This window comes from Halyomorpha halys, unplaced genomic scaffold, assembly GCF_000696795.3.
Source record: "Halyomorpha halys isolate HHAL.00 unplaced genomic scaffold, Hhal_1.1 Scaffold1441.1, whole genome shotgun sequence".
NCBI lineage: Eukaryota > Metazoa > Arthropoda > Insecta > Hemiptera > Pentatomidae > Halyomorpha > Halyomorpha halys.
The window spans coordinates 85206-98379 of NW_027112132.1; the positions used below are offsets into that span (position 1 = coordinate 85206).

The following is a 13174-nucleotide window of genomic DNA, read 5'->3' on the forward strand; positions in this document are numbered from 1 at the left end:
AAATAATAGACTAAAAAAATTGGAAATATACATAACAATGAAATGAAAATATAAACTAGTTGATTAATAACTATATAATACTGTCTTTGTTCATATGTCTTATAACTAATACTGTCATTGTCCATAATTATTAATCAACTAGTTTATATTTTCATTTCATTGTTATGTATATTTCCAATTTTTTTAGTCTATTATTTTTTTTTCTCTCTGAATGATGGTTGTTGTTTTTTTGTTTTTATAGCCCTGATGAAGATCAGAAAATTAGGTCGAAACGCCGGCTCAAATAAATAATTCGTTTGTTTATTTGTGCTTTTTTTATGCTGACCGCACCCCCGACTATCTTCTCCTCTTATCTTTACTTAGTTTTGATAAAAAGTTTAGGGATTTTGTGGGTTTGTACCCAGGTGATCCCACATCAACTACTTTTGCATACTTAACATATTTTCCTGGGCACACTTACATATCCAAAACAGCTCGTCCGATTTGATTTGTATTAGGAAAAAAAGTTGGGGATTTGTGTTAAAATGATACAATGTCAAACACTATTAACTACACATTTTTCGAAAACAGTTCTTTAGATTTGGAGAAACCTTGGTGACCAGTATTAAAATATTTAATTTCATCTAATAGTATTTACCAATTTCACTTATCCACTTAATAAAGTGATTTCCTGAATACGTCAATAATTAAAAAATGGCTGTTCCTATAGATTTTATACACAAACGATCACTAAGCTAGAATTATAGGTGGTTACATAACAAATAGAAATCTGCAGAAAAAGGTATAAATAAGTAAAAATAAAACAAATATAGAAATAGTGAGGAAGCTAGTACCTCTGTAGTCAGTACTGCCCTATTTGCATATTTTTGGCGGACTTACACTTGGTACTATAAGAAAAAAATTTCGTCTTCCCTCATCTTAAGATTTTTTTCTCAAAAATCAAAAAAATATCGACAATTTCAACACAAACCCAATAATGTACACAAGACTTGGGAACTTATGTAGGTGATTTTTTAAATTTTATTATTTCTATTAAAAGTGATCGTTTTAAAAAAAATATTTTCGCTTTTTTTTACATTAATGCAACCAATAAAATAAGGTAATGTTTTAAGATGTGAATATTTATTTGAAAATATATTATCTAAAACTACCAATTGGACATTCATTGGGGAAGAGAATAAAGTAGGGGCGAAAAAAATTATGTTGGCCTAACAAATAAAAATTCTAGTTCCTTTCCGAATAAAAAACGAAAATATATAGATCAATTTCACAATTCCTTCGTCGTAAGCCTACCGACTGCCCTACAGTTTCATTTAATAATGTTACTCTTACCCCTGTCCAACAGATCCGCTACCTTGGACAACATTTGGACAAACGATTAACCTGGAATCCTCACACAAGACAGGAAACTGCAAGTCAATTTTTAATATTACAGCACTTACTAGACAAACAGTCTAAACTTCCAACACATTACAAAAGACTGATCTACATGACTGTAATAAGACCAATCTGGACATATGGATTTGAGCTTTGGGGCTCCACTAAACCTTCGAATTCCTCTCGTATTCAATCCTTACAATCCAAAATCCTTCGTAAAATCCTCAATACTGTAGACTCATGTTGGAAAGAAAAGTTAAACGAATGTCAACTGGTGTGTACGTGTTACTGGCAGAAGGAAGACGAAGAGATGAGCGGAATAGATAAAGAAAAATTGAGGTTTGAAGAATGACTCACGGTTAGTGTTTTTTAAAGCTCGTATATTGTTTGGACATACTTTTAATGTCTACTACGAGGCCGAGAAAAGATAAAGCCATCTTATAATTGAGATTATATTATCTATAAATCACACATGTAGATTTATAGATAATATAACAAAGAAATATTAATCAATTATTTATTTGTTGAAATCCATGACATTTAAGGGAAATGAGTTTTAAAGGATTATGGATCCATTTATCAAAAATATTCTATAGGTGATTAAGGTATCTGAAGGACTAAACTATATTTAAGCAAGAATTGAGCTGTAGAGATCACAGCCATGTTTACAGAATTGCTATTTAGTACTTTAGTATGCTTTCTTAGCGGTTATCAATATTCAGCATAACATATGGAGTTGAGCTTTGGGGCTCCACTAAACCTTCGAATTCCTCACATATTCAATCCTTACAATCCAAAATCCTGCTTAAAATCCTCAATGCTCCTTACTTTGTCACAAATAAAATTATACATAAGGACCTTAATGTTCCCTATGTAACCGATTTAGTTCGAACCAGATATCACTCCTTCCATTATAAACTCCATAAGGACTCAAACCCCCTAGTTTCTAACCTTGCATCCTCTTCCATTCATGACAATCCTCCGAGGCGTCTGAAAAGAAGATGGCCACGAGACCTGCTAATGTAAAACGTCATTAGGAGTGCTGCCAATGGGTAGTTTCTCTACACGCCTGTAACACTCCTATTTAACCGAGATCAGATTTACTAAATGTACGGTTGTAAATAGCAATCAATATTTTTATTTTTATAATAGTAAAAAGTAATCTTTATTAAAATTTATTTTGCGACATACTTGTCCATGGCAAATACAAGATCTTAACAACGTCCTTCCTTTAGCTGAGGAAATGAATGAAAGGTTCTATAATCAGTTTTGCTTTGATATCAATACGGTTAAGACCAAAATCTTGAATTAATTTCTCTCTTATCTGTTGCCTTAAAATTAACTTTATTTTTGTACATTATCACTAAAAAATATTTGGTACATTTATGTAATTAGAATGTAAAGCCTACAACAATAAATGGGGACCTCTTGCTCTAGAATATTATGGGCAGTCAACTCGCCCTCCTGCAACTCGATTTGGTGACGATCCCCTGTCACCTTTGAAACTTTTATTTAAAACGGAAAGAGGAAGCTTAAGTTAATTAAATCGAGTAACATTGAAAATGTGGCTAAAATTAGAAAACAGTGTTTACTTGAAAAAAAAACCTTTCTTTGAGGTAGATTTTTTGAAAATTCGGCATTAAAGCTCTGTTAGGTTGTTTCTATGTCAATGTCAATGTTGATGATTCAATATCAATCAAAATCGTAAGAAACATTTATGAAAAAATCGAAAGAAAGAGAAAAATCGATTGAATAATATGGTACTTCCGGCTGGCTAAGTTGTAGCATCCCAGTCTTAACGATGTAGTTTCTGAGCTAGGCTGACTACATACATACAAACCATTTTGAAAGACTTGGTTATTTGAATTCAGGGGACCTCAAAATGAGTATTTCTGTCGACAACTGAAGTTCGAAATTTTACGATCGCAATACTTTCCCTTACTGTATATGTCATATATAGATAAGAGAAAGTAATATAATATTTGTTTTGTGTAAGGTCACGTTCGCAGCCGGCAGCAGGAAAAAATAACACTTATATGCAACTCACGAAGCTATATTATAGCCACAGTAGTTCTATCACAATGCACTAACTGGCCTTCAAGGCATAACTTCAATAAAAACCTTGGTTAGTTGTGAGGGATCTGTATTCACAATAGAATTCCTCAAACATAAATTGAACCATGCTGATATTTTTACATAACCAAAGTGATATAAATACATTTTTTTTTTTTATTATAAAAGTTAAAGCCATGTTAGATACAAGTATTTAAATGGCAATGGTTATTTTGAACACTAAAAAAATACAATAATATATATATTATTAATGACATATTTTAAAATCTAGAATGCCTAAATAAATTAAGAGGTAGGTATTAAAGTTTGTATAGCATAATAAAAATCTAAACAAAAGGATTTATTCATTTTTTAAAAATTATTATTGAAAATAGTTCTTTAGATTTCTGAGGTCATTTGACTATTTGAAATCAATTCAGCAATAGCAAAATGAAGAGCAACAATTATTAAATTAAAAAAATTAGTTTACTTCCTACTTTTAAATACTATCATTTTTTTTTAAAATATTTATTTATTGCTATTTACAACTGTACATTATAATATATTTAGTAATCTGATCTAAGTTAAATTGGAGTGCTACAGGCGTGTAGAGAAACTACCCATTGGTAGCACTCTAATGACATTTTACATTAGCTGGTCTCATGGCGATCTTCTTTTCAGGTGCCTCGGAGGATTTTCAGGAATGGAAGAGGATGCAAGATTAGAAACTAGGGGGTTTGAGTGGTTAGAGAGTTTATAGTGGAAGGAGTGATATCTGGTTCGGGGTAGATCGGTTACACAGGGAACATTAAGGTTCTATTATTTTAAATTCAAGTTTCAGTGAGATCCTTATATTGATTGGTTAGAGGGAAAATTCCTTATACAGTTCTTTATGAATATATTTAATTTCAAATTGTAAATTATTAGGTTTAAGAAAAAATAAGCAACCATATTTCATTTTTTTTTATTAAGGATGATAGATTTTCACAGATATATTAGTATACCATAGGACCATATTTAACCTAGTGGGTTTCTTAAAGGACACTTAAGAGGATATGGAGGCCCTTCACATTATTTTCTGAACAGCTCTGAGTTATCTACAGAATTAAATGGCATGCTAGTTAAAATCATTATTTATTTAATTTATGAAAGGTGACAAACTTAAAACAAAAAATTCAAACATTTACTAGCAATACTTTTCTAGATTTTTTATCAGAAAAAGATTTGTCTGTAATATTCATATTGTATTGCAAGGTGAGAAAGAACAAGGTGTCCTAACATGACAAAAAATGAAAATTCAAGGAATCTACAGGTGAAGATAGAATCTTAGTATTGCTCTAGTAGTGATAATAGTTATAATCTTCATTATTTAATCTGTAGCTAAGGCTATAATGTTTTTGGAACTTTTTTTATTTCCTTAAGGAAAGAAACCCTTACTACTTATTATCACCTTTATTTCATCTTCTGGACTAATGTTTTGGAAAACCGAACTTTCCGATATGCAAGGGAATGACATATCGAGGAAGTTTTAAAAAAAAGTTGGAAGAAAGATATGATAAAATTTAATAATAAAGATAAATCCCTTAAAAGATGGATTTAGATAGGATCCCTTAAGGATGGATGGCTCTAAGATGTTAAGTAATTTAGATGGACTACATAATCAACAGTGTCCGAAATGTCCAGAAGATTGGAATAAAGGAGATAAGAAGCAGTAAGGATCTCTTTCCCTAAAAAGGAAAACAAGTAAAAATAATTATTATAGTTATTCCCACACCATTCAATCTTTCAAACCTTAAAGCACATATAATTTTTAAAATATAAAGAAAGTCACGAACTGCTGCCACTTAAAATAGTAACATATATGTTTTCCATTTTTTACTAACTTAGCTATTCCACATGAAAGTAAAAAAGATGTAAAAATGGAAGTAACCAATATTTACAGATTATGTCAAATCATTTAATAATTCAAACTGTTTAAAGCCCTGTTTTAACCATACACATGAAAAATGGACTAGGATTATATTCCATTAAAACATAACTATGTTAAATTGATATGTTTCAAATCTTTATCATCAAGAATTAAATGGATACATTTTTTTTTCTTTGATTTTCCATTCTATTACAGAACATCAATTAATACTGAAATTAAGGAATTCGGTTCAGGAAAGCATTTGTGTATTTTGTTAGAATGGGATGATGATTATATAAATGCAAAGTAAAAGAGTACACAGTATTCATCTGATACTTATCTGACTGCACCTTTAAGTGCAAAGGATTGAACCCCCTATTGACTAAATACCAGCCTTGTAACCCGGTTGAATACCTCTATATATGAATTTATCTGTGGCTAAATACAAAAAAAAACTTCTTTTTCTTTTTACAAAACATCTAACCATTAACTAATAAAAAACCTTGAAGTCATATTGGATTAAATCATATTCCAGAACAGATAGCATATCTCAAGATTACTTATTAGTGTGGTTGTTAACATATCTCAATTGGTTGTGTGGTTTACAATGATATATCTAGTGGACTAAAAAGATTAATGAGTTGTTTTATACAATCTGTTTTCGTTATCTTCAGAGATATAAAATTTTCATAATTTATATTATGAAAAGCTATAATATAAATTAAGCTTATGCTTGCACTCATCTTTTCAATTTGAAAACAAGTTAAATGTTTATGGTGAGCCATTTAAGACAATTATCAATATTCTATAAATTATTTTAAGAAAAAATAAACTTATTTTCAATTCTACTGTGCCCCAAGTTATTAAAAATTAGAATGATTTGTTAATCAGTAAAAAAAAACTAAATATATTTTTAAGTTCATTAAAAGCGAGGAATTTCTTTGTTGGATGTTCTCTCATTAAATCACTGTTATAAAAATGGGTATGCAATTATTGATTAGTAACGCTTAAATTACAGATGTTAAGAGCTTTAAATAATAAGGCCTAATTTAAAACATTTTAAAAAATAATTAAAATGGCAGTTATGGCTATAAAAAGGCTACCCAGGAAAATTGTTTTCATTTTGTCAATATTTAATATGTACTGGAAAATTTCCTGATATGTAGAATAAAGCTGAACTTATAGTAATTCAAAGCCTAGTAAAAATGCTAAACATACCAGCAGATATAAACCCATAAGTTTATAACCCATGTTGGAAAATTACTAGAATCAGTTATAAAAAGAGATCTTGCTTCCTTTTTTCTATTTAATAGCATTATTCCAGATTTACCATTTGTTTTTCAATATAGCCATTCTACTTCACACCAAATGGCAAGATTACTTTTTTAAAAAAAATTAAAAAGCAAGAATTGTGTAAACTTTCAACTTATATCCAAAATATGTATATTTTTAGTACTAAAGAGTTTAAATTAGAGTTTAAGTATGAAAAATTAAAAAACAGCCCTTTCTGAAGATATTTTTATTACCATTAAAATCATTTACAAAACAACAAATTTATGTTCAAGGAATAAGGTATATTATTGTTCATTACAATATTTTTTTTATTACAACAATGAGAATGTTTCAAATTCAAATTTTGTATACACAAAATACATAATACTGAACAATATATCTTACAATACTACCGCAAGTTATAACAAGCTAATTTTAAATAAAATTGCAAAAACAGTTATGATTTTCATTTATTAGTAAAATGGAACTCTTTACTATATACATTACTTTGCAAAACGCAAAGAAAATAAATAGTTAAAATGACTCATCAGATCCAAATAACAAGATCTGGAAGTTTCAGTTTTCTGAGTATTGCTTACTCATTTGTTAATTGAGTTATTACATGATATTTCCTTTATTACAACAATAAATGATTTCAATGCCATTTCTATTCTTATTTTTTCCAATCCAACATCAAGTCGAATGCCATCCTATATATTTTCACCAAAAGTAGATTCATCCAATAAATCTAATATGTTATGGTGAAAAATTGGTCCAAGTTCACTTGCTTAACTTGTAGTTAATGCATGTGGTGGCATGTACCCTGCATCACCATAACAGCGTAATAGGACTCGACCACTAGGTAGAATACTCAACCATGTAATACTAGCATGTTTTAGTGACAATCTCAACCAACCTTCTGCAGGGTATTGTAACGCTCTAGAAATATTTTAATTTATTTAAAATATAAAGGATTAAAAAAAAATAAAAGAGAATAATAGATAGTCATGATTATATAATACCTGCAGACAAAGTATCTTATTACATTTGCATGGCAGACGACGACAGTGTAAGTATCAGTTTCTTGCTTCGGATCAGCTCTGTAGAAATATTTTCTAAAAGCTGCTTCAATTCTTGCACCATCCTGATGAAACTGCTGAATTAAAATTGACCATAATATATGTAAGTAATAAAATTATTTTAAAACAGAAATATATGGAATGATTTTCATTTTAGTGACACTTATTAATTATTACAAGAGATTGTAACTTATATAAATGGAATACATTTATAAACTAAATGATTACCAATAGTTATGTGCCTTCATTTTTAAGAAATAGCGAATTGCATCGGAATTACAAGTGGAGTCAATAGAGGATTATAACCTCAACCCGAAGACTGAAGCCCAGGCTGCTGCATGACATTCTGTTATTAATTCTAGTATTGAAATTACTTCTATTTCATTTTTTTTCTCTTTGTCCTTTTTTCAAATTAACTTTCTTTTTCTTTTTTTTTTTTTTACCATTAGAGGGCGATTGTTTTTTTTGTTAGGTCTATAAATGATATTACTATCTTTACTTTTCTCTCTTATTAAAAATTATTATTTTTATCTATTTGTGTTATCTTATTTTTTTAATTTTATTTATAACATTGTATATAGTAAGGGATGTCAGTTGTACAAGACTATACCCCTCTCCCATAAACAATTGTTAACAAAAAAATGTTAAGTGAATAAGATATTTATAATGTTAGATATTATTACTATAAATAGCTTAATAAAAAGCTGGCATAAAGTAACATGTGTATGAATATGAAGAATATGAAGTAAAATTTATAACAAGAGGGGTTTTCATAAAATAAAAGTCACAAACTTCACAGAAAAGCCAGCAGATTGAGAGCCCCACTAAAAAAGAGTATTATCAACCCAGGTAAATCCATTCCTATTGCATGTACAGAAATATTTATTTTGCTTCAAATATTAAAACCAAAAGGCAAGATTGAGCAAGCAACATCAGCCACAGAGTGTCCAAATTATTGGATTGTAATAGTGAAAAGGACTTTCTAATACTGATTTATGAGGATTTTCAAACAGTTTACATAATTTCATTAATTATAAATTACAAACTATCTTATAAAAATAAAAAAAAATGAATAACTAGTTACCAAATACTAAGTCTCAGACGCTTCTAATGCATATTTATGAAACATGGAACACTTGTAAAATGGTCAAAATCATACATATATCAGGAATTATAAGTGCATAGCAATAATGAAAAAACATAACGCCATAGTATGGCCTAATGGATGAGATATTTAAGATATATATAAGACTGTGTTAAGAGATAGTTATATAGTTAAGATAAGAAATAAAACTGGGAGACATGGTATAAATGTTCCAATATTTGGTGAATCAATTAAAAAACTGATCCACCTTTCTTCATCTATAACCTTATTTTTATTACTGATGACATAACCCACCTTTAGTGAAACAAAAACGTAGGCGCAAATTTTTCAAAAAAATATCCAATACTGGTATTCCTAGAAGTCAAATATATTAGGAGTAATAAAAAAAAAAAATAATAATTTGTGATTCTTCTTTTTTGGGTCATAAAGCGTATAAGTCTTTGAAGGGAAAATTAGAGGAAAAAATGGTTCTAAGAAATTGATAAAAACACCATACAGTGGAACCCCGTTATAACGACCCCCGATAAACCGACTCCTCCCATAAGCCAACCCTTTTTTTCGATAGAATCCCTCTCAATAGTCCGACCTTTTGAAACATCGCTCCTCGCATAAACCGACTATTTCTGAGAAGAAACACCCTTTGTTTACATACAACGTTTCCTCTGTACTTTGTAACTATTTTCCTGGAAAGATTTGAAAAATCAGTTCAATCTTATCTTCCACAGTGTTAACATCAAAGTGTTATACAATGTCCAAAAAAGGAAGTCTTGTACTATCGCAGAAAAACTTGAGGCCCTTGAAAAAATCGAAAAGGGTGAGCGACTTATCAAAGTAGCTAGTGATTTAGGAGATGGCGTTACTACTGTGAAGGACTGGAAAAAAAATCGGGACCAATTAATTTCATTTAGTGCGTTGTCAGATGACCCAACAAATAAAAAAAGACTTAGAAAACCTGCATCGGAGGTATTGGATGAAGCGGTTTGGTTATGGTTTTGCCAAGAAAAAGAGAAAGGAACTCCCCTTTCCGGGCCTCTCATCAAAGCCAAAGCTACATCGTTACATTCATCACTTAATGCAGAAGGAGATTTTCACGCGAGTGAGGGCTGGTTGCATAGGTGGAAAAAAAGGCATGGCATTCAACTGTTAACTATCAGCGGTAAAAAATTATCTGCCGACCAAGAAGCTGCGACAGCATTCATCGATTTATTCAGGAACATCTTAGTAAATGAAGAATTGTCAACAGAGCAGGTATATAATTTAGATGAGACAGGCTTAAATTTTAAAATGTTGCCCAATAAAACTCTAGCTACAAAAAACAATAAAAACACTGTCGGTTATAAACTAGCAAAAGAAAGGCTGACCCTAGCTTTATGTAGTAATGGATCAGGAACTCATAAATTGCCCCTTTTTTTCATTGGCATATTTCGCAAGCCACGAGCTTTCAAGAATATCAGCAATTTATCTGCTCTACCTGTCCACTATTGAGCTCAAACGTCGGCATGGATGGATCGTGAATTATTTTCCGAGTGGTTCAATAATGTCTTTGTGCCAGAAGTTGCAAACTACTTAAAAGATAAAAATCTATCCTAAAAGCCATTCTACTTCTGGATAATGCTCCTTCGCATCCCACAGACCTCAAGAAAAATGAGGTAAGAACCATTTTTTTACCTCCAAATATAACTCCCTTGATCCAACCAATGGACAAAGGAGTGATCGAATCACTCAAAAGACGGTACCGATCAAAATTCATGAGCTCTTTGATTGAGAAAACAGCAACAGGTTTTAGTCTCATGGAAGCAGTAAAATCCATTAACATTAAAGATGTAATTTATATGTTAGCTGCAGCTTGGGAAGAACTTCCGCCATCAACATTGGAAAAAACTCTGCCTGAACATCAATGACGATCAAATCGCGGAGTTTCAAGAGAACGAGCATTCCGTGGTTCAGTTCATGCACAATTGGGAATATTTAAACAGTAGCTCTTCCATTGAAACACCTGACCAACGTGGGATTGAGGAATGGCTAAACAGCGATGAACCAGCATACAAGGCTCTGACTGATGATGAACTTATCCAAACGGTTTCAGCTGTAGAAAATGAAGAAGACGACGATGATGAGGACAATGCGGACACTCCAACCTGCAGTCGAAAAATCAACCATTCAGAGGCATTCGACGCTTCCGAGACAGCTCTTCGATATGGTGAACAACAAACCGTAACAAAACCAGTTGATATCATTTTTTTGAAGAAATGGAGGGATTATGCCTTCATGAAAAGGCGCTCTTGTATTAAACAAACAGAAAACGATAGTTTTTGGTAATTTTAAAATCTATCTACGCATTATGTACATATGTGTCATCATAAATGTGTTTTTTTTTCATTGTGTATATTTTGTTTACATACATACCTATGTATGTATTTAAATGTTTATTTTTTCTGTTTCATTTATATGTACTAAATAAATTGGTTTTGTATTCTAATTTTTATGTATTTTTCATTCATCCTTGAACATACGTAAGTCTAATTCCCCAGCGTAACAGACTCCGCTTAATCCGACCTTTTCATGGGACCGACCTCACCCCAAGTCCCAAACAGGTCGTTATAACGGGGTTCCACTGTAAATGGTAAAATATGAAAATTTAATTAAAAGTATAGACAAAACTATTTTGGTTTGCTGTACAACTTATATTCCATATTTCGCAAGATGTTATTTTTAAAACTTTAAATCTGTGTCCTGAACGATCATAAATTAACACTTGATGATTTGTTTCACCAAAAGTACGATTTAATAAAGGACTGTTATTCAATATTTCAAATACTGACTTCTCTGAAGGAATTTCCAAGGATATTATAGAAGGTGTTTAAGTAGAAACTAAGATACCACACTCTTTCATGTGAAAGTAGACTATTTATAAATAACTTAGAACAACTATATTATGCCAACTTAAGATAATATGCCACATACCTGATCCCTAAGGCAAGTAAACTTGCTCTAAAAACTGATCCTAAGGATTTCTCTTTTGAGTTTAATTCCTTAATCACTTAATATAATAATATGAATATCACCAAAAACACATCACTTACTAGCTTTTCAAGTCAGCATGATTTTGACCATAATATTGAGTTATATTAATTTGGAAGATTTACTCAATCAAATTTAAACAAATAAATGAAATAAGAATATATGCCATTATAAAACATTACATAATGTGGAGGTTTCCAATGGCCGACAGGTGGTTCAGGTGGAATTGGTGCACCTTCTTCAAGTAACATGCATTCTTTAACTGGGACATAGGGAATGAATTCAGAAATGATCTTCGCAGTTTCGATAGCTCTGGTCATAGTTGAATGTACTAAATTTGTATATGGAAAATCTAATTCTTTTAACCTCTTCCCAGTCATTGTGGCCTGATCCCTCCCTAAAATCATTAATATATTTGATAAAATATCATGAATATCTTATATTTCTAAAAATGCAAATAAAACAGGATCTAAAATGCTATTGGGATTTAAAAAGTACAATCCAATTTCCTTAAAATTACAAGTTAAAAATCTGGTGTGCACATCACAAAACTTATAAGCCCACATATATCTTCAAAAAGTGCAAATAATACATTAGGGGTATATGTCTGAATTAACTGTTGAAGATTTCAAAAGAGACAGAGTCATGAACAAATCCAATATGAAGCTTGTTCCGACTTTTTCTGCCCTCAACAAATTATACAAACTAAACAAATTATACTGTTCTGGTCATGAAGTGTTACTTTAACAATATTCTCTAACAACTTGAAACTCTTTCCCTACATATCTGCTAGTTTTTGAGTGATAATACTAATCTTCTTGCCATTCATTTGATTTACTTTGTACTTACTACTTATGAGGATTGGACAGTTTCTGTAAGAAAAAAAGCCATTAAATTTTTTCGTTGAAGAGAATACCTCTTCCTTAAAGTTAAATGGTGCAAGAGCCTGAGAAAAATGGTGTTAGTTGGAATCCAGGTAGAGTGTTGCTCTAGCTAGCATAGTACCTAGGTACTAGGTTAAGAACTAGTTCCACTTTCTTATCACCCATTTTGTCTCAAAATTTGGTTATGTTTAGACAGGCCTTACAAAATAAATTATGTAAATAATTACATACATCGCACATGCGATTATTATAAGAATTATTTTGTCTTATCTGAAAAAGGTCTGGCCCCTATCTTTTCGGATAATAGCCCCACTATACTGGTTATAGACAATAAATATTTTAATAATTGGGTGATGAGAAGCCGGACCATTAGCAGCCTTACAATCTCATATAGCTATTAATGCTAAGCATACAGATATTATATATATGTATGTATAGTTGACCGTAAAAATTGATATATAGGGAGATGGTCAGG

At 30.8% G+C, this 13174-nt stretch overlaps 1 protein-coding gene across 3 annotated transcripts in view; it reads right to left on the reverse strand.

Moving 5' to 3' along the window:
* Positions 1–7062: 7062 nt before the first annotated feature.
* The window catches only part of Pgam5 (Phosphoglycerate mutase 5), a 10848-nt gene continuing 4736 nt past the window's right edge, over positions 7063–13174 (reverse strand). Inside the window, exons 3-5 of one of the 3 annotated variants that reach the window (XM_014434873.2) lie at positions 11998–12212; positions 7633–7754; positions 7063–7549 (exon numbers count right to left, since the gene is read on the reverse strand). In XM_014434873.2, the coding sequence (XP_014290359.1) occupies positions 7399–7549; positions 7633–7754; positions 11998–12212 (488 nt within the window). In that variant the 3' untranslated portion in view covers positions 7063–7398. Of the gene's footprint in view, positions 7550–7632; positions 7767–11997; positions 12213–13174 lie in introns of all 3 variants that reach the window. The other 2 variants (XM_014434871.2, XM_014434872.2) reach the window with 2 other exon arrangements.